Source organism: Cyprinodon variegatus, unplaced genomic scaffold (assembly GCF_000732505.1).
Source record: "Cyprinodon variegatus isolate N-32 unplaced genomic scaffold, C_variegatus-1.0 Scaffold450, whole genome shotgun sequence".
In the NCBI taxonomy this organism is placed as follows: Eukaryota; Metazoa; Chordata; class Actinopteri; order Cyprinodontiformes; family Cyprinodontidae; genus Cyprinodon; species Cyprinodon variegatus.
In genome coordinates, this window is record NW_015150903.1 from 146,748 (window position 1) to 169,462 (window position 22,715).

A 22,715-nucleotide genomic window follows, 5' to 3' on the forward strand; every position below is an offset into this window, starting at 1 on the left:
CATGTTTCGATACTCTGTAGAACCAAAGCATTTCGGTCGGTACCATAAAAGAACCGAAGTTCGGTACCCAGCCCTACCCCGGCCGGTTCGTGAAAATATTGTCTGACATATAGCGGTCCGTGGTGCAAAAACGGTTGGGGACCACTGTTTTACATCACCTGAAATAGTTGCTCAAATATGTCCAACACCTCGTTGGAAAGGTCTGAGCTTCTAGTTTAGTTAGTAAGTAGAAGGTGTGGCTAAAAATTAATACGTGCTATTGCATTATTTCGGTAGAGTCGGACATGTCAGGTGGAATTTTAAATCTCATTTTATTTGTTTACACAGCTACTGGATGCATTTTAGAGCCTCAGCCCCTTCTTGTTGTAACTATATGAAGATTTTTTTTATACCTGAGGGAAATAATAACTGTGACAATAAGTGTCTTTGTTGTTAATATAAACTTTTAAGATGACAAAAAAAATTGTGATTTATTGATAAACTAAAAAAATATTGTTAGGTTATTTGTATTCTTTTCTTTTTTGTACCTTTTTCCCCATACCTTTATAATGATTTAAATGTACTCACCAATGTTCTGATATTTCATAGGAGTGAGTAACACAGCCTTTCGTCAGCTAATGGAATTCACATACACAGCAACGCTATCGATATCTGGGGAGGAAGAGGTCCTGGATGTGCTGAAGGCTGCTGAATACCTACAGATGCAGGAAGCCATCAAAGCACTCAAGAAGTAAGACATGAGCAGAGCAACCAGTTCTCTGGTACCGATAAACCTTCTCTGTCACAGCAGCGCAACTGTGTGTTAAAATGACTGTCTTAATGGTATCCTACATAACTTCTTTTTTTCTTCTTTTATAGAATAAATTCTTCAGCGACAACCAAGACCATGGCTAAAAAGAGGAAAATTGCAGAGACACCGAATGTGATAACTGAAACCTTACAGGCAGTGGAGGGAGAGCCGGTTAGTATGTTTATGCGTAATTCCACTTGCATACTCTCATCAGTTGGTGCACATTTACATTTATTTAATTATTTAAAAAAAAAAATTAAACTAAACAGGGATGAAATTCTGTTGCCCTTGTAAGATAATTTTTAGCAATTTAGACAGTGTTCTGATTTTCTTTGTCATTTAAACCTCCTCTTTGTGAAAGAGCCTAGACCACTAAAAGTAGAGAAAAACTTGATTGTTTTTTTTTTCCCATCCTAGAGGTGGTTCTAAACATTCTTTTGGCATTGGTCCAAGTAAATATGCGTCCCTAAACTGACCAAAAAGATGTAAGAAAATATCAATATTGAATATTACGTTGATGACATCTGTTAATATTAACACTAACGGATTGCTCCTGGATCTCATCTTCATGATAACCCAACTTTTCTCCTTTTGCTTTAGCATTTTGTCAGAAAATTAGGCATAAATGATAAAAAGCCATAAAGGTTTACTATTGAACTGCAGCTGTCGATTGTTTTTGTAAGGAAATCATGTAGCATTTTTTGACTAATTGCAAAGAGAACCTCTCAGTAGATTAACATAGTGAATTACCTACTGTTAGTACGAAAAGAAATTACAAAGAACATTCATTGCAGATTTTAAATGCATTGTAATTTTGTGAAAAAATATGTGTGAAATCAAAATAAATAATAATAATAATCAGACCCCAAGTGGTGTAGTTTTAGCTTCATCTGGTTCAAATTCTGTAAAAAAAAAAAAAATCCAGATGTTACCTTTTGCTATCTGAACATGAACCCACAAAACCCACAAAAATCACTGACAAATGAGTTGATTAGGCCTTGTTTGTAATCCTCTTGCTGGAATTATTTGTTACTCTATAATTATAATAAAATATGAAGCATCTTCACATTTCTGCCAAGAAAAGTCCTACTTGTTACTGTATGAACACTGAAGTTGCCTTTAATTATGGCGATGGACTAAATGTTTTGCTGCTGTCTTGTAGCTAGAAATTGAAGTGGTGGAATCCGGCCTTGAGGAAGTTGTAGATGAAAAGTCTGCACAAGCAACATCGGATGACTCTGCTTTGGCTCTTCTAGCTGACATAACTAGCAAATATCAGCAAGGGGAACCAACAATTCATGTTATCAAGAAGGATGATGAGGTATGTTTTTTTTTAATCATTTATAATTTTGAATATATATAAACTTCATTGTGAAAGCTCTCTCTAAAAATGTCTGACTTTGGTTTGAAGGAGGTCCTGTATCAGGAGGAAACTGTGACGGCCTCCAAAGTACTGGAGAACGTTGAAGTTGTTGAAGTCCAGATCTCCCAACAAGACAACGGCTTCCGCTGCAGCCAATGTGATCGTAGTTTTAAGCTGTATTACCATCTCAAACAGCACCTAAAATCTCACCAAGGCCCAGCAGAGAAACCTCACGTTTGCAAGCACTGTGGAAAAGCCTACACGCGGGAGGGCGCCCTAAGCCAGCATATTAGCACGTTTCATTTTGATGCTGATGAACTGTCTCGAGGGCACAAAATTTCTAAGAAAGTGCACATCTGTGAATATTGTATGAAGCAGTTCGACCATTTTGGTCACTTTAAGGAGCACTTACGGAAGCACACTGGTGAGAGTATTAATATAAAGCAAAAAAGAATGAATTATTTTTGCCTTGGCTCGATCTGTGATTTGAGCCTTTACAATGCCATTGTACAATACTACCGTATATCTAAACACTGGCATATTTGGCCTTTTATGTTTTTAGGTGAAAAGCCTTACAAGTGTCCCGATTGTCAAGAGCGGTTTGCAAGGAACAGCACACTGAAATGTCATATGGCCGCCTGTCAGAATGGAGCAGGAGCCAAAAAAGGACGGAAAAAGCTCTACGAATGCCAGGTAAATTTTGCTATTTTTTGTTTTCATTGTGACAGTGTTGTCATATCTGTTTTGAAAGAACTTATACTCTAACTACTGCAGGGCTACAGAGGCTAGAGCTGCAGCAGCCAAGCATTTTGTGAAGGCTTTTGGCACTCTAAATCACTGATCTGCTGACAGATCTTTAGCTGATTCCTGCATTGTTTTAAAAAGTTTTAAATAGTAATAAGATACTTTTTTAATGTTAATATTTGTCTTTACAATAACATGTTTTGTAGTAGAATAGCTTATAGCAGCAATTTTCATTAGTTCACTGAATACATTTAAGGGGTTAAAGAAAGAAAGCACTGATCTAGAAGTACTTTCTGTATTAAAGAAAAATAAAAAGTTAATGGCAGCAGTGGCTGTGGAAGAGAAACAGTTAACCATTGAAAGGAAAGTACTGAAACACTTTAAAGAGCATCACGTTGAACAAAAAATTGGAGAATATAGCGGAGAGGATACATGCTGATTATGTCCTCCAGCAGCTTAAGTATCTTTAATAAAAGGAAAGTTTTAAGCCTGGCCCTAGAAGTAGACAGGAAATCTGCCTTGTGGACTAAAACCGGTATCTGGTTTTAATGAGACACATTTAAAAAAATTAACACAGTTCAACTTTGTGTTTTAATAAATGCTTCTATATTCAGTTAATTTGTAATTAGAATAACCATTTATTTTAACTATAAAAACCCTTTAGAAAGTTTTTAAGAATAATTTTTAGTACCAGGGACATTTTTACACTGTAAAAGTGTATCCCAGAAATTGATTTTGTCTTTGGCGTCTTATATTAGAGTTTAACCTGATTAGTGTAGTTAGTGACTAAGTTAAGCTGTGACTGTCTCTGTAGAATTGGCATTTACCATTTCTGATTCTTTTTATTATTGTATGAATGAAGATGTGTTTAGGAATGTGTATGAATGTTTACAAGTAAATGAATGATTGGACGTTGGGGCAGCATTGTTTGTTAGTAAAGCACAAATCAGGAAAATTTATGATGTCGAGTATTGAAGGAAGGTGAAGGGATATGATCAAATAACTTTTATTTCTTCATACCTCTTATTAGACATAATTACTGAATTATCAATAAAATGTACATGTATATTTCCTTGCTTATATATAGTGTTTGTGTGTGCGTGTTACTGGATTGTCCATTATTCATTTACCGGTATTAGTTTTCTTTCATTAAAGACGGTTTCCAACATTTCTTAATTTAGCTTGTTCAATAATAAAACTATTTTCGGAAAAGATAACACAGGAGCATTGCAGTTATAGTGTAAGCTTCCTTTTTTTTTTGCTCAATTCTCACCACAGTTCTAGGCAATAAGCCTCCCCAGAAAATAGTTTCTATCCTCAGAGCTTCATGCAGATGTTGTTCTTCCTTAGACTTTTATTTTAGTGTCTTAACCATTAGTCATTTTCCTTCTGTACACCTTCAACACATGTCAGGGTGATGATGTGCCATCTCATATTTGTTTGGCATTTATTAAAAGCATTTGTGAATGATATTTAATTTCCCTGCGTATTTTTGTATTTAAAATTTTTTTGAATCCCTTTTCTTTTAGTGTTTTTAAATACAATATTGCTGCAAGTGTTCACAAACCTTGACTCTATACATGTTACAACTTGAATGCATAACCTTGTTTATAAATGAGGTTATACTAAAACATTGTTTTTTCTACCACAATGTCCAGATATTTTATTTTAAAGCTGAGAGCTTTTTTGAGATTCTGTGCTCAATAACTGCTCACAATCTTGAGAATTGATAACCAAAATACAATTTGGAAACTAATACATTAAGTTGTCAATTTCTGTCAGAAATACAGTGTCAAGTATTGACTACACACTGTTGCAAATCCAGGATTTCTTAAGTGGTGATAAATTATCACTATCCTAAACTTTCTCCATCAGGTCTGCAGTAGCCTCTTTATAAGCTGGGACCTGTTCAAGGAGCATCTAATATGCCACACAGGAGACAAGCCCAACCATTGCACCATGTGTGACCTATGGTTCACCGAAGCCAAAGAACTCAAAGCTCATCTCAAAGACGTACATTCTATTGAGGAGAGGTCAACGGAGCAGCTGGTCATCACCGACTCTTCTGCATCTGCCGCTCTTGCCATAGCCACTCAAAACCTGGAGGGTGGTGAAACAGTCCTGCTTGATGATGGCATTCACGTGGAACATGTCACAGTGGAGCCCATGGACGTTATGCAGGTGGATGAGACTACAACTGTCGTGGTGGATGATGGAGGAATGGGTGGGATATGTGAGGAGGATTTAGAAAGACTAAAGCAGGCTGGGTTGCAGATCCAGGTGGTTCATGTAAACACAGAAGCAGCTCATGAGGAGGTCAAAGCTGAGGTGGAAGTAGAGATTGGGGAAGATGTGTTGAAACTAGAAGAATCCGATCAAACGGTGACTGTATGAAAATAATCCTGGGGTTCTTTTTTTTCTTTTCTTTTTTGTTATGGACATATGTGAATGACACATTTCTTTAGATTCAGTTGTGAAATCAAATGTCTATCCATGTTTCTGCTTCTCTGAATCTTTTAAAGGTTCCCATAATCAAGATTTCTCTAAGCTATTGTATTTATTTTAAAGCCGTTTTCCACATCAATATTCAGTCTTTAATATTTTAGCAATCACTTTTCATCAAATTTTCTCTGCCTATTAAATTGTTTATTTCAAATCAGAATATGTGTAATTACTCCTACTGTTGTCCTTTTTTTACTTTCATTTTTGTTGTTTTTGGAGGTGTTTTGTGAGAATTACAGCTATAATATTAGGTTTTGAGAATGGGATGGTCTATCTTATCTACATCGAAGTCTTTTTTTTTTTTTTACTTGTCATAGCACCTCTCATCAAGTTCTGTAGAAGTCTATTGATTGGTGATCATGAAGAAGGCGACACACCTTGTGTCCGTGGATTGCTGGTTGAATTTCTCTTCTGGCGAACTACTTCAGTTTTTTACTGAGCTTACGTTTGAATTCAATATCCTATGTAAAGACTTGCAACCCAAATGCAGTTTTGTAAGACTTATTTTAAAATGTTTTGTCCTGATGCAGTTTCCCAAGCTACTCAAAGTGACAAGCTTGAAAAACAATCTCCATCCTACTTGAAAGTGAGCCTGAAGTGCAATTACAAGTACTCCTTTTTTCTCTCCTTTTAACCAGAATTCAGTTGTAGTCATATTTATTTATTTGTTAAAAGCTCTGTATTAGTTTCAGGACATGGATCCAGTTAAGATCTTAATTGTTTGGCAAATTTCACATATTTATATTTGTGCTGAAAGCACATTTCCCCCCCCTTTTTTTTTAATTGCATTACTATCCAAAGAACCAGGTGGCATGTAGATAGCCTGCTATAGTTGTTACCTGCTGACTTCAAGACTACTTAAAGGTTCTTAATGACCTTTAATTTATTTTCCTTACTAAATTTACATTCTCACAATGCTCGGGCAGGACCTTTTTATCATGCAATATTTATATTCCTGGACAGCTGGCAAGGATGACAAATGAAAAGTCTGTAAATTTATCAGTTTAACACTGCTCTTTATTGCATCTATAATCTGGTGTTCATAATCCACATTTGCTTTTTGAGTCTGGTCTTCACAACTGACTGGAACAGCTCCTAAACAATGGTAGAAAACAAAAACATTTGCAGGATTTCTATAATTAAAGGTTTACATTTTAGAGAGATTCATTACCTTATTAAAATAAAAGAATATGAAATAATTTTACATATATTTATCAGTAGCTTGCATAGGCTTAAAAAAACACAACACTTTAACCCTTGTTATGCCAGTCAAATTTAAAGCAATAAAATGGCCCTCCATGTTCTGACCCCAGTCTGAAGCTCTGCTGCTGTCTTTTACTGCCACCGTGGGCTCACGCTGCCTGACGCAGTAAGGCTCTTCTACTTGCAGCGTCCATCCCGTCTGCTTATTCCGAAAACGGCTCCCCTACTTCTAAAATAAAATGCTCCTAATTCTCCCCGCTAATTGGATACGGCACGCCAGTTTGAGCCTTATTGAAGCCATCCTATTGGCTCTTCCACCTGTCCATCAAACGGATTTCCTTGACAACGGAAGGAGCCAGGCAGCGGCTGCTACAGAGAGACTGTGCGCCCAATGTCACCGGGCGTTGGAGATAAGATGGAAATGACACCCAGGTTGGTAAACATGACTATTACGGATTCACGAAGACAGTTACAGCCAAGTCAGATTAACTGACATGTGTAGGCTTAGATATATGCTTTTTTGTGCTTTAGGTTTAAACAGGTCGGTTAGTAGGAACCGGCCCACTGAGATATATAGGTTTACTTGTGAAGAGACGCACTTAAAGATTTATTTCTGCGAAAAAAATATCACGAAATCGAAGTTTTAAGAAATTAAAGAAACAACAAGCTGACTGTTCTCTTGTGGCAGAATTTATATCGTTTATAAATCGAAGGAGGTCCATGTAGCATATTTATTACCTGTCGTGCCTTAGTTGGCTGCTCTGAAAGGCTAAATATAAAAACAAATACCTACCTGATGCAGAGGGGTTTGTTTGCTCCACCTGTGGCAGCTGGTAGATTTAAACAAATCAAAGGTTAAATTTGCATGTCAGGAACAGTTACTCATTCACGCCTTGGTGAATGAGTATGCTGCTCCTTACACTAATCTCTAGATAGACTGAAACCAACACAAGAGGAGAATTTAGTTTGTTCATCAACAGTAAAGAGACTGAGGATGTGATGGATTAAGAAGGGAAATTTCAGTCATTCATCTATGAATCCTGCTGAATAACTTTCCATAAATTTTAAAAACAAAAATGACCCCCTTTTGGTGGTTCTTTTTATGTCCACCTGCAGGAAATCTTTTCTTAATTTTATTCTTTTGATGATTAATCAATCAGAGCACATAAAACATTTTTTGCTTCATCCGATTCTTTTCTTTGATGCAATCCTCTTTGATGTGTTGATCGGGAATTAAATGCAAAACTCAGCTCTTTAAAGCTGGAAGAAATACATTTGATCTACTGCATGATTTTTATTATTGTGCTTCCTGTTTAGAGTGTTATGGTAACTCCATTAAGGCCTCAGAGGCATATACTGTGTAGCCCTCTAAGGTTTTCACTCATCTTTCTTGAGTCTGTTTTGTGTATCCATGGAAAATCTGTATTTACTTAACACTGATGGTGGTCAGGCATCATAGGAGCAGAGCCACAGATTCACATTTTCCTACACTGAGTATTTCAGAGGGCCCATATTTACAAATACATTTCAGAATGAAGGCTTAATGTTAGTATTTATTTTAGATTTAAGATTGCTAGTAAAAATAACATTTGGTGTAAACATTGTTACTATGGTGTCTGTGAATTATGTAAACATAATTCTGTAGAGAGATGCAAGAAAGCTTAAATAAAATAATTTAAATATTTAACTTATGCTAACTTTCTGTCTTTTCCCCTCCCACATGAGATTGCTCTTGCAAACTGGTAGTTTTTTAGTATGATGCATTTAGACTTTGATAAAAGATTGCTTTTCAAGTTTCTGGCAGATTGCTATATCTGTTCAACGCCTGAATTCTGAATTTAAATTAAATTCTAATTCAAAATACTTAATTAAACTCAAGAAGAAATCAAATGCAGGTGCTAGTATTATTGAGTTTTTTGAATAACTGTTGGCAGGACAGATCTCCCTTAGCAGTTCATCCAGCAGTCTCATGAAGAGATTGCTCCGGGTTGGCATGGATTTTCTTTTTATAAAACAGAAGTCTTTGCACAATCGTCTCCAGAGATCTTTATAGTCTAGTGATTTAAAAAAAAAAAATTATTTACAGTGTTTGACGCTGCCACCCAAACAGATGATGTAAGAAGAGGTTAATGACAGACTTGTAATACACATGCTTCACCTTACTGCAAACACTGAGGGACCTGAACCGTCTCAGGAAGCACGGTCGGCTCTGGCTTTCCCTTTATTGCTCGCCATGCTTCTCTGTTAACTTGCCGTGTACATGGTTGGAGAAAACACTCCTCATTGGGAAATGCTCTTAGTTGCTGAATGGAAACATGAAGCCCTACAGAATGAACCCCATTGGGAGAGAAACCCCTCATGTTAAAGTTAAGAGCCTAGACTAAAAATATCTGGACTCCTGCATATGCTGATCTATTAGTAACTTATTATTAATTGAAAATTAATCTTAGAACTGTAAGTATACAGTAATATGTACACTTGTATACACTTGTGTATACAAAATGACCAAATAAATCGAACTGAGTCTAAGTGTAATAATAAAATTATCCCTTGTGGCACACAACATTCCACATAAAAAGATTTTTTCTCTGAGGGAATCAAATCAAATAAATATATAAAAACAGTAATATGCTTTTTTTTTTTTTTTTTACTATTTTTCAATACTTTTAAAAACTTTTAAAATACTTTTAAAAACATGAAATTGTCCAGAGAGCTGTTCCAAACGAAATTTCTTTTTGTTTTACACTTGTGTAAACAAAATGACAAATAAAATCTGTTTAAGTCTAAGTCTCTAAATCAGGTTCAGGTCCTTTAACTATAATGGGGATTTTCAGTATTTTCTTTGTTTTCTGACAGAAGAAGAAAGAAATGTGCTTGAACAACGTTTCGGATATTGGGGGTTATATTAAAATAGTGGCAAGTGTTTCATTTGCAGAACAGATCGTTGGCCATACTGTTAGTTTTCCCTTTTCCTTTGCATACATGAAATATTTGCCAGGAAAAATCCAGTGCAATCCCTCTTTTCCCAGGCTCTTATAGTTTTTATGTTGCACTATTTTACCATTAAGCTTTTTAATACTTTAAGCCAGGCATTTTAGTTTAAAAAAAAATGGGATAACAGTTTGTGTCGAGAGAGCCCTTTAAGGCACAAATAGTTGTATTACAGATGACTGTCTAATAGAGGCCTCATTTTTTTTCATTTTTTCAATCATGCAATTTTTTGAAGAGAAAAATCATTTTTTTGTACTTTTATATACGAAGAGCTCCTTTCGATATATCATAGCTTTGATGGGGAAGCGGCTACTTTCTGCACTCTCTTTGTATTGGCAATCACAAAACAATAATTACGTTGGGAAAGGAAGGATAACAGGTGGAAAAAGCTATAATTGATCCACAGCTGCTGTGAATGAGCTGCTTGAGTTCTCTGTTGCTGTAAAAGGTGTGAAGAGGCTGCTGATAGCAGCAGAGCAATCAGCAGGAGAGTGAGCAGCACAGGCTGATGCTTGCCTTTAGGGATGCTTGAGGAAATGATTGTGCTATACGGAAGGACCCCCATACTTGGCAAAGCAGATTGTTTTTACAGATATGCTGTCTGCAAACCTCTATACTTCTTTTTTCTTAATGTGGAATGGTTCCTGTTAATTATATTTGAAAAGCTAGAAACATTAAAGATTTTGCTAAATCATCAAAGATATAAATGTGCATAAATGAGATATCTGTTTACTTATTTAATATACAACAAATAAATACAAAACATATCAATATAAACATGGCCCAATAGTAATTAGTAACATTTTGTATGGGGCTGCAGTATTCCACAGTCACAGTTGTTACTCTGTGTTTAATTGGCAAATAATTTCAAGTAATCTTAAAAAGTAACAATTCAAAATCACAATTTCTATTCAAACCTGTCTGTTAGGGTTAAATGATAATAGCCTCTTATTGTTCCAGAAATAACCAACACAAACACACAGGTTACTTTTCTGCAGAAGAGGAGAGAAGACATAGATGGAGAATTTTCACTCCCTGAAATGTCAGTGGTCAACTCTGCTGGGACATCTCTGTCCCCTGCCTTTATTGTCAGACTTCAAATGAGTAACAGGAGGGATCAGAAGTTGTCAGGAGGGGTCAGAATTCATAATGTCAAATGTCATAAATCATGAAATTTCTATGTGCAGTTTTATTGTATATGGTGATCAGTCTCCTGTGACAACATTTGCTCTCCCTGTTTAAAGTTAAAACACAACAACATTCCTAGCAGGGCAAAAGCCCATAAGTTAAAACAAATATAATGATCATATTTACATTTTTCTAAAACTGTCACTGAACCAGCCTGACTGCCAGGTAAAAAAAACATTGAACCAAACAGTTTAATGAAGCACATTGGTTCTTTAAATACTAATGTACTAATCTGTAGACTCAAAGCAATTCCCTGATTTAGGTTTTATATTTTTAAACATGGTTGCAGGTTTGACATTATTAAAACAAACAATTTCTATAAATTTTTGAATCCTCTAGAAATGGCTAGATTTGTTTCAGTTAAATGTATACCAAATTCATCCTATGCTCAGCAGGCAGCTTTAGTCTTTCACCTTATTAATATGAAAGGCAGCACATGCTGCCTTGAGCTGTAAAGTGGAGGTTTCTCTTTTCTTAAAATGTCCTTTTACCCTGCTTGAGAGATCAAAGCCTAGAAATGCATGTCTCAATGGAAAGAAAGTGTTTGAAGACTAAAAGATTCAAAGCTTAACAAAAGAGAACTGCTTCAATTTTCAGTTGAGCCCGAAGGAAAGATTAATATACTTTAATATGTATTCTTTTTTGTAACTGGTTCTGTGTCTGCTGCATAGCGGTTGGGTTTTAATAGTAACTTGTAATGAACTTGTTTGGAATTTTCAGTAAAAAAAAATTTATGTACAAATTAACAAGAAAAAAACTCACACAAATTCACTAAGCTTTAGTGAATTTGTTTGAATTTTAGTGTCTTGTGCCGAGATGCTGTGGTGTTTAGTAACTGCCGTACGATATATTTGCGAAACAATTGATTCATACATTTTGAACTTTTCCATTTTGTCACATAGAAGGACTTCCATTTATTGCATTGGGATTTTGTTTTTTAGACCGATTTAAAATACGGCATAATGTTGAAAAAATCAAGTTAAGAGTTGAATAGTAGCTAACTAGTATCTTGTGTCCACTTGATACTTATTTCTAGAATATTTACAGTTTGTTATTTAAAGTGTTTGGTTAAATGCAGAGTTATAATCAATCAAATACTATTGTAACTTTCTTATGATTAAAACTACTTAGATATTATGTTAAACAATTAGTTCTTATCAAAATTAAACCATATTGTGCCTTTTATTGCATCCTAAATTTATATATAATAATATAGAGTCACTATTTTAATTGCATCTGACTTAAGGTCACTATTTATGTTTTTTAACCAAACAAACTTGATATTTATGAAAAAAAATGTAAACATGTGTATTACATAAGCCTGGATCAGTTTTACTGTAAATGTCTTCTGTTATTCCTCATGGGGCATTGTTAGAGCTTTGTTTTTCTGAACAGCATTCAATCATCGCCTACTTCTTAATCAACCACACCACCACACTAATGCACAAGCAAAAAAAGCTGACAGTGATCATTCTGCAGTTGAATGATAGGGCTTAGTCGTTCAGACATATTCTTTTTTTTTTCTTCTGCTATTTACAATTCTGGATTTGTTTACCCCAGCTGCCATAACAACCTGAATAAATCAGTTAGCACTTAATTATGAATTACAAGACACATTATCGGTCATTGAAGTGCAATAAGAACAGGTACAGCTCTCAAGACATGTATATTAGCTTTTTATGCTAAGGGGATCTAAAATGTGTGTTATTTTCAAGATCTGCTAAGGTTTAAAACAAGAACACAGGTGGTAAACAACATTATCTGAAGAAACCAGTTATATTATCATGAGGAGTCAAAATGGTCTAAATCACATATTATTTATGAAATGCAATGAATTGAAATGTGTGCATCTATTTGTTTTGTTTTTCAGTTTGTCGTGGCTGTCATCCTGTGGCCTCACCCTGACACAATCACCTGTTCATCCTCACCCTTTCAACCTCTCACATCCTTCTCCTCTTCCCTCCTCCTCACCCTGTGGCCTATTAATACCCCACAGACACAAAAGGCTCCTTTAAAGCCCCTGCCGACTGCAGCGAGCCTGAATCTGATAATACGTGCTTCGCTGGTTCTTTGGACACAGCAATAGGTGAGGGAAAGTGGATGATCGAAAGAAGACATTTAAAAATTAAAACAGCAGAACAGCTTTAAGCCTCCAGTGGCGAAGTGAACAGATCATCATTTTTTGGCTGTTCTCATCTGCAGCTTAACTAAGACTTTTTGGGGAGAGTGGCTCTTCAGATACAAATATGTATAGAAATATTAAGCAAGTTTTTTTCAAAAAGAAGCTGTAAATAATCTGTACTGAGTTGCCTGTACAACAACAATGCAAAGACACATATGAAAGGATTAAAGTTGGAAATGGCTCACACACCTAAAGGTAAGTCTATATATTTGGCCTGTGTAGTTAAGCCAGCTTCTACTCAGTATATCATAATCAAAATATATAAGCAGATACTTACTGGCTATCTGCTTATATTTTCCATTTTATCTAAGTACGTTAATGCTTTTTTAGTTTTTAGTATTTTAGTTTCTATTTATTCATGTTTATGCTAATATGATTATTATTGGGGCTCAATGGTGGCGAATGGAAATGAAGGTCCTGGTTTCTAATCTGGCTTTAAGTTTTTCTGCATGGACTTTGCATGTACTTTTGTGCATGAGTAGGTACTGCAGTTTCATCCCACAGTCTATAAATGTGACTGTTTGGTTGATTGCTTGGTCTTACTTGCCCTTAGGTGTACATTTGTGGGTGTACATTTGTGTGTGTGTCTGGGTGTGTGTGTGTGTGTCTCCCTGTTGCCCTGCAATGGACTGGCGAGCTAACCAAGGTGTATTCCGCCTTCTGCCCATAGACTACTGGAGATGGCACCAGTCAACCCCCCTGACCTTGCCCAAACCTGACAGACAAGCAGTTGAAGATGGATAGATGACTGTTATAGCCTACAAGCTGAGATTAATTCCTCTTTCAGAAACAAATGACATTAGATGAGACCTGTAGAAAAACTATCTTACAGATGTTAGCATAGAGTTACTGTACAGTAAGCACTCACTACCTGGTCAGGTTTGCTTTTCCGATTAATTTCACCATTCGTTCATAGCTGTGTGGAAGCGATCTTCCTGTAACTGCAGGGATGTTAAGGAAACCAAAGTTGCTTTTTTTAAAAGCTATGATTTTTGCGGGAAAGTGGTTCAACTTTCATTTCTGTCCAGCTTTCCCCACAAAGCCAAACTGGGTCGAAATGCAAAAAAAGTAAAAAAATATATACATTCACAAACAGGCCTAAATGCAAAAATGCAAAGCTATAATTGTTTTAAACAAAGCTTCACCAAATCATGACCAACCTGCACATGATGCTCCTAAAACAAAGCAGGTGAAGGATTTTGATATAAAATATGATGGAAACTATGTTTAAAGAAAAGAAAATGCAGCCACAACAAGTGATGGGGTTCTTACAGAGTTTTTTGGTACAATATGCAGAAATACATTTTTAATGTAATACTAGGGAGGTGCGATGCAAACACCACTGTAAAAGTGAGTCACAAAAGAAACATGCAGCTGAAAAAGCTACGCCTGTCCAGCATTGTCCCTCATTAGTATCCTAGTTGTCCCACATTTGTTTTTTCAGATCTGGTCGCCCTGTTTGTTGCCTTTAGCTCATCTTTATTGTTTGAATGTTCATTATATATTGGTCTTGACATTACTCAATAGCTTGTTCAGAAAGTTTAGCAGAGATAATTGTGCTGGCCAATCAGGTGTAGTGGTATCATAGTCATTAAAGGGGTCATAGAATGATTATATAGAGTGCTAGTCCCTAAGGTCTCTGAATAGGGTGTGTAACATTGGTTGGGCTGAAAATGCCATATTTGTTGTTCTATGGGCCTTAATTTAAGCCTTAAGCCCTAGAATGAACCGACAGGTTTTCTTCCTTTTATTGTATGGTCGTGAATATTTAGATGAGCTGCGCGCTGATTGCAACAAGCACTCACTCACTGAAACATTGATACTTTGGGCACTGAGGGGTAGGATCTTAGTCCTGCTTAAAAATGAAATTTGTGTTTCCATAAAGCTTGTCATCACAGAGAAGTATGAAGCATTAAACGTTCTGTCAGTCATTTGTTCTGACTTTGGACTTGATAAAAAAACAGCAGACCAACACCAGTAGAGGACATTAATGCTCATAACACCACAGACTGTAAACTGTTTACCTTGGATCTCAATCAGCTCGGATTCTGTTCCTTTCCTCTATTCCCATTGACTTTTGGACCTTAATTACCAAATTAAGGAAAAAAATTTACTCTAATCAAAAGAAAGAAGAAAGAAAAAAGAAATAAAAGGCTTTGGAAAGATGCATAACTGTCCTGCTTTTTTTTTTTTAGCAAGTAAGAGTTAATAGAGTAAAGATGGTGTCTGTGGTTCAGGACTTTGTTAACACAAGGAATGTGACAGCTGTATGTTGAATAGCTGCAGTGGCTGTTTGTAGCAGTGACTCCAGTTGCAGTCCATACCTAGTTTTTCTAGATGTTTTTGGCTGTGTTTCTTCCTGTTGGTTCTGTACCGCTGTTCTTGCACATTTTATGCTTCCATTTACCATTCTTTCTGGCTACCATCAGCTTCTTTATTAAAGTGTTTCTCAGGCTCAGCCTCCTTGTGGAGAATGTCAATTCAACTGCCATGCCTGCAATCTTCCCGCTGCTGTGTGGGCCCTAATGTAATTTTTTCTATCATTAGCTGTAAATTATTACCATCAACTTAACAGATGTAACCTTATTTTACTTCACTATGTTACAGTTAGATGTTAAAATGAACTTTTTGATTTTAACATATCAAAACGGACCTGTAAAATGAAAGTGGTCAGATAGGTATCTTAAAATCAATTACAAAAAGCAAATCTGTTATTTAAAAAATAACTGAGGAAAGTATCTAATGTAAAGGGAATTATAAAATTTTACATACTGTTTTCTGTTCTGCTTTTTCCCTAGCTATGGTCTAAGCCAGCTCCATCCTGAGAGTCCCCCACAGGATGACTGCTGTCTACCCCTCTGAGAGCAGCCCAGATGGTGCTGAAGCTGGAACTGGGACAGCAGGCACCACTGGAAACAGCTCAGTTTCAGCAGAAGATTCCAGGGAGTCTAACAGAGACTCTGGGGGAGAGTCCACCATAGGGAAAGTTGTAGTTGCTGGTGGTCAAAAGTATGCTCGCTGGAGTCGCCAGGATAGCTCTGACATTAACACAGACGATGAGGGGGCCAGTGTCCGCCGCCTAACTCCTCTGGAAAGGCTTAACTTGGATATGTGTCAGGATGAAAGGTAAGATCTGAGAGAAAAAGTCAAGAACATTTTAAGGTCTGAAACTTTGGACTGAATGACTTGCCTTGGACTGCCTTCCTGTTTTCTAACGAATATCAGTGTCACATTAACTCTTCACAGGGTAGTCCGTGAGCTGACAGTGGGGAGAAGAATTGCCTTCTACAAGATTCGTGGTGAGATAGGGTGTGGAAACTTCTCCCATGTCAAACTAGGAATTCATGCTCTTACAAAAGGTAATCAGTACGATCAATGTCATGTGGCTGAACTCCAAATATGTAAGACAAATAGAAACCAATCACATCTCTAAAACTTTAAAGGTCCCGTATTATGCATTTGAAAAAAATATATTTACCATGAGCCTGGAAAATTCCTCTCAAATTAGGCAGACAGCCTTTAACAATAAAAATCCTTATTCAATCGTCCTCTGAATGAGCTGTTTTGGTTTTCCACTGTCCTCCAGAAGGCTGCATCCCCCCAACCTGCAAACATGACAACCAGCAAGAGCTTGTAAAGATAGCTTAGGACCGTGGAATAATACATAAGATGAAGGCCGGATCTTGACCAATAGGCTGCAACAGGCCGCTTTGGACTGCTTGTTTCGCATCATGACATCACAGTGGGCATGCTTTTCAAACTCAGCATTTTAAGCACAAATTAGCTAAGAGGTGGAGAAAGGCATTGAAAGAGGGGAACAGGTTATTTTCTTTTATGAACTTCATACAGAGGCTTCAGGACACATTTCGACTATTACAAAATCTTTATATTGTGAAATTTGCATAATATAGAACCGTTAAAGTAATCCTACTGTACTGCCAAGAGTGAGTTGTTTTGATCACTGAACCCTCACTTTAAGAAGTCTTATGTTACAGTCAGTACTCGAGTTCAGGGGGGATGAGGGGGATGGCAACTCCCTTCTTAAAATAATCTTAAAAATCATCCCTCTGCTTAAATGACCATCCCCTCATACCATCCCCTGTGACATTTTATTACCGAATGTGTAACATTTCTACTACCGTATATATTAACCTTAATGGCAGCAATATTGCCCTTTCAACATTTGGCGGGCTGTGGGCTTACAAGTAGCCCGAGCAAAATAAATAAAATCAAAGAAGTGGCCTACCATGTCTATGAAGCTGATCCCAGTAGGAAATTAGTCCCTAACTATGTAGGGGCAGTGATAGCCATGCCAGTCCAGGGACTGACTGCAGTTCTACTGTAAGGTGCCTTGGTCAAAGGTCAATGACTGGTGTACCTGGCATGAAACATCCATACCATACATATTGCTTTAGGTTAATATATTCATTAGGCTATGCGTGCTACAAAATAAAATAAAAAATTTACCACCCCCCTTATTTTTTTTTTTTTACAACTAGACTACTGGTTGTAGTAATTTATGATGTAACATTTTCCTGGTAAGGGGCTGATTCAGCCAATGAGAGAAAGACACTGCTCTTAACCAGACAGATTGATTAGGTTTCTCCAGTTTCCTTAGCAACAGCTAAAATTGCTGCATGCCTCATGAAAGGCTACAGATGGAGTCACAGGTCAGTGTGTATTTCTATTAGATTGTGGGTGCTCTATGTAGGTTTGTTTAGCTTATTCCTGCCTCTCCCTACTATGGTTGAACATGTGCATTTCAACTGTAGATCTCAATCTAGGACAATAAGCGCTAGACTCCATTTTGAATGCTCCTATTAACAGCTATATTGCATCTGAAACTGAGCCTAATACCCGTCTTAATAATTCATACAGAAGCACAATGATATGTCTCAACACCATTTTGCTGCATCAGAACATTTCTGTATTCGGTTACTTGAGAGCTGTTTTAAGAATCTCTATTAATGATTTAAAGGCACACAGCCAGCAGCTTAGCAATTGAAATTTAATATTTGCAAAGTTTATGGATCTTACATTTTATTGTTTTGGATTGTAGATTCATTATGCTTACAACTTAACTCTTACGTATTTCAAAAAGATGTTCCAATGATATATAAAAACAAAATGTCTCAAAAAACGTTATATTAGAATATATCTGCCTACTTCTGAGCAGGCTTACAGAAACACTCCACTTCTATCTTTTTTTGATTAAATCCATTGGATAATACTAAATGGTTCAATTGTTCTCATACCTATTGTTCTTTACTATGGCTCTCTGAGTAATATAACTCTATCAAACCCCTTGTAATTTTCACAAAAACAAATTAAGTAATAAAAGTATGAATAATTCATGCTGATATTGTATCAGTTCATATCAGTACAGCTCAAAACCCAAAGCTGCAATATGTTGCACCAGAAAATGATGGTAGGTTGGATTCCCCCAATTAAAGGTTAACACACAACCATTCATGTGTGAATGGTGAGCAGGTGTATTAAATCTGGTGTCACTGCTGTTGCATGGTTAATAATTAATTAATAAATCAATTAATTAAAAATCCTCTTTAAGGAACATTTGGCTATCAGATTATTAATCAATTAATCAAAAAAATAATTGATTGATTGATTTGCAAAATAATCATTAGTTGTAGCCCTTGATTCCGGTAGCAATCTGTGAAACTCAAATGAACGCCATGCCCAGGAGGTTTAAGGATGTCTTGGTAAATATGGTGGCCACACAAATTGGACACTTTGAGGAACTGTTGGACATTTTTACTGAGGGGTGTTTTCACTTTTTTTTGCTAGGCTAAATGTTTAGTTACTTAGAGTGGAAATTTACAATGCTATGCAGAGTTTCATATCTTTAGTGTTGTCCCAAGAAAATATATAAAAAAAAATATTTACAAAAATACAATTGTACTTACTTTTGTGACACCATTATATTTTAAAAAAATTAATCTGATTACATTCACAATGCCTTACTCTCAATGCCTTATTTTTCATATCATGCCTATACCTATAATATATCTTTTACAAATGCTGTCGTTCAGTTAGCTATGAAAATACATGATAGATTTTTTTTTCAGTAATATCATAGATCCATAACTGATGATCAATTATTTCCTTGTCAGACAAAGTGGCCATTAAAATCTTAGACAAAACTAAGCTGGATCAGAAGACGCAGCGGTTACTTTCCAGAGAGATCTCCAGTATGGAAAAACTACACCACCCCAATATAATACGTCTGTATGAGGTTTGTCTTTAGATTTCCTTTAATCTTCTGATCTTTTAAACCAGCCTTCCTCATTCTGACCAAGCTTTTCCTCTAAAGGTGGTGGAGACCTTGTCACGGCTACACTTGGTGATGGAGTTTGCAGGTGGAGGCGAGCTCTACACCAAGATTACTACAGAAGGGAAACTTTCTGACACTGACAGCAAGATTGTCTTTGCTCAGATCCTCTCTGCTGTTAAACACATGGTCAGTACATACAAGCTAATGGTGATGGGATATGTATTGAGAAAGAATAGCATTAAATTCTTAGTGAATTTGCTGATATCCTGAATTAGCTACATGGTCTCGCGGCATTGGCTAATGGAACAATGCTTTTTGCTATCAAATAAACATTTAAACAGTATAATGCAAAAGGCTACTTTCACACTGCAAGGGAATGTTATCAAAATCATTGGCGACTCATATCAGACTTTTTTACTACAGCCTAAATGGCTAATTTCTGATCTTTATACTCCCTAAAAAAAATCCAATTTGAGCCTCTTTCATATGGATCTCTAAATCTGATCCTTCTCTGATCTTATCTTAAAGTTGTAGGGAAGTCATATTTAAATGTCGAATCATTCTGGCTTAAACATGTATATAAATCTACTCTTTATCAGACGATATTGTCCCAAAAGTTAGAAAATGTTTTTTTATTTATTTTTTTATTCTGTCTTAAAATCTGTTTTGTTTTCTTTCATTATCTTATGCATGCCAGTTAATTATAAGTCAGCTTGAACACCTAAATTCGGCCAATGATATATCAACGGTCATCTGTCATTCAAATTTTTTCGGTCATAGCATCTTGATTTATATACGCAACGGTTAAAATAAGAACGTCCCAGTGTTCATGGGGATGGACGTCTGTGTCTTTAGCAGGCGTAGAGCTAACAGAACCGGCAGCGTTGCAAGGAAGGGACTCAAACATGTACGGCTGTAAGCCTTCTACACCAAACAAAGCTTCTACTGCCCTGGCGTCCTCTTCCACAATAACTTCGTCACTGCTTTCCTCCTCTGAATAAAAAATGTATGATGGAGGAGACTCATCCACGACCTCCGACTCAAAACTCTCCTCCTCTTTCATGTTTCCGCTATCCATAGCGTTCCTTGACAGTGTCGTTGCTAAGTGCTACTTGGTCCCAATGTAATTTCCCATTGGGAACCTACTAGCACTAAGTTGCTAACTGGTTGGCAAGATGCTTGTTGTGTGAATGTAGCCATAGTTAAAGTCTGGTTTATGAAAGACTAGGTATTAGGGAGGACTTGATAAAGTCCTCTTGAAAGTAAATTCTTTCACTATTGTAAAGTTACTCACAACCACAACCACAGCACTGCTGTATTTGCATGAATCAATCAAAAGTCAGACAATTTATTTCTTCCTTTGCTTCTTTCCTTCCTTTCTTCTGAATAGTTTTTTTTTTATTTTAATTTCCTTCACTATGATCTAATCCTTATGACACTATACCATAAAATATCATTAATAGCTTTTTTGTTAAACTATCGCATATTACTTACATGTGCATAACTACAACATCCAATTAGCAAATCAGTCTTTTTCTAGAATTATTGGAATCATAATAACTTGCAGTGCATTACGTGTTGATTTATTTAAGGTTATTTAATTGTATAATATAATTGTATAATACTGCCCTGTTTTATCTGGAGTACTCTACCCTTGGATGAATCTTGCATAGGTAGATGATTTGTTTATAGATTTCTTTTGTTCTCCCATAGCATGAAAACAACATCATCCATCGTGACCTTAAAGCAGAAAATGTTTTCTACACAAGCAGCTCTTGTGTCAAAGTTGGGGACTTTGGATTCAGCACACTGAGCAGCCATGATGAGATGCTCAACACTTTCTGTGGTTCTCCACCCTATGCTGCTCCAGAGCTCTTCCGGGACGAACATTATGTTGGAGCTTATGTAGATATTTGGGCTTTGGGAGTCATGCTGTTTTTTATGGTGACAGGCACCATGCCATTCAGGGCAGACACTGTGGCCAAATTAAAGAGATGCATCATGGAGGGGGCCTACACACTGCCCTCATGGGTGCCAGAGGCATGCCAGAGGCTAATCGGGGGGATTCTCCAGCCCATTCCATCTGACCGCTATACGGTGGAGCAGATGATGGGCTGTGAGTGGCTTCTCCCTGTGGAATTCCCATGTGCCATGGAGCCCTTTAAACTAGATCCATTTCATCTCGCCGAGAGCAAACCAACAGAACTGCAGGAGGAAGAACTGGAGGTAAAGGCTGCATTAGAGACTCTAGGAATCACTTCAGAGCACATCCTTAACAACCAGGGGAAAGACTGCAGAAGCTCCATCACTGGGGTCTATCGGATCCTACTACATCGGGCTCAGAAGAAAAGGGTTGTTGAGAGGGCCCCTGCTGTCACACAGAAAGTCGGACCGACTACAGCAAATAAGAAGGAAAGGCTAAAAGCGTATCGCAGTTTACGTCACACATCTAAACTTTGTATGATTCTGTGACAAAAAAAAAAATGTATGCCTTGCTATGGAAGGTGACTGATTATATATTCTGGGGTGAAATTGCACAAATTAGGAATAGGAATGCTTTTCAGTCCGTAGGTAGAAATAAAACTAAAGATAATATAAAAACTCACTCAGCTGCTGAAACTTGATATTTCTTACTTACTATCTTTTATTTTTCCTCTTAATCTAGTCTCTGTGAGATGTGTCGGAAAGTTGAATGATATACTTTATTTTTCAGAAATTCAATTCTTATTAGATTTGAAATTATATGGAATGTACATTAGTTATTTAACAGAATCGTTATATTGCTAATGAATCTGAGTCATATAGACAATATACTTCTAGTTTACATGCTTTATATATCAGAAACTGAAAAAAATCAATGACATGGAAAGTAAAGCATACATTCAATACATTAAATATGATATATTTGATGTTTAGTTGCACCTTACTCCAATGCCTTAAGTCTTTTTATTGTTTTGAAATCAGAATGGTTTCAGTGCTGTTTATGAAATTACAAGGAGAATGTTCACATATGTGGTGTATCTCTATGAGATGTTACAAATATTCACCTCACTGACCTCCATATGTTGGATTTGGACTTTAAGATGTTGCTTTATTAAAACAAGCTTTCAGTACACATTTACAGACTGACAGAACACGAATCAGCGGGGTGACACATTATTTGTAGGTTTCAGGAATGAGACAAATTATCTCAGAATATCAGGTTTTCCTAAATCATGCAATACCATGTCAATGCTAATGTGCTTTTTGAAATAAATGTGAAGTAAAAACTAAACTGCTTCTGTTTATTAATGAACTACTGGCTGACATTTAGGATTGTGGAGTATAAATTATATATACTTTAGCTTTGAATATCATGCAGTTTAAGAAGTTTTGATATGAATTTTAAGCTGATAAATGCACAAGTTCCTTTAACAATGGCTAAAAGGCTGCATTTAGCTAAATTATTTTTTAAATAAAA

The 22,715-nt window shown here is 36.4% G+C and overlaps 2 protein-coding genes across 3 annotated transcripts; both read left to right on the top strand.

Annotated features, from left to right (window-relative positions):
* The first annotated feature begins 567 nt into the window (after positions 1-567).
* On the top strand, positions 568-5,542 carry znf131 (zinc finger protein 131). Its single transcript, XM_015389145.1, has 6 exons — positions 568-730; positions 859-961; positions 1,953-2,111; positions 2,202-2,577; positions 2,716-2,846; positions 4,773-5,542. Exons 1-6 carry the CDS (start codon positions 618-620, stop codon positions 5,289-5,291), a joined length of 1,401 nt encoding a protein of 466 aa, XP_015244631.1. The 5' UTR covers positions 568-617; the 3' UTR covers positions 5,292-5,542.
* A 1,410-nt stretch (positions 5,543-6,952) lies between these two features.
* On the top strand, positions 6,953-22,493 carry nim1k (NIM1 serine/threonine protein kinase). 2 transcript variants are annotated; one of them, XM_015389146.1, is made up of 7 exons: positions 6,953-7,034; positions 12,652-13,158; positions 15,762-16,089; positions 16,210-16,322; positions 19,095-19,216; positions 19,295-19,441; positions 20,969-22,493. In XM_015389146.1, the coding sequence occupies exons 3-7, from the start codon at positions 15,803-15,805 to the stop codon at positions 21,725-21,727; spliced, it is 1,428 nt and encodes a 475-aa protein (XP_015244632.1). In that variant the 5' UTR covers positions 6,953-7,034; positions 12,652-13,158; positions 15,762-15,802; the 3' UTR covers positions 21,728-22,493. The 2 variants fall into 2 exon arrangements, with proteins under 2 accessions (XP_015244632.1, XP_015244633.1); XM_015389147.1 differs by having other exon boundaries at positions 12,652-12,867.
* The last annotated feature ends 222 nt before the right edge of the window (positions 22,494-22,715 follow it).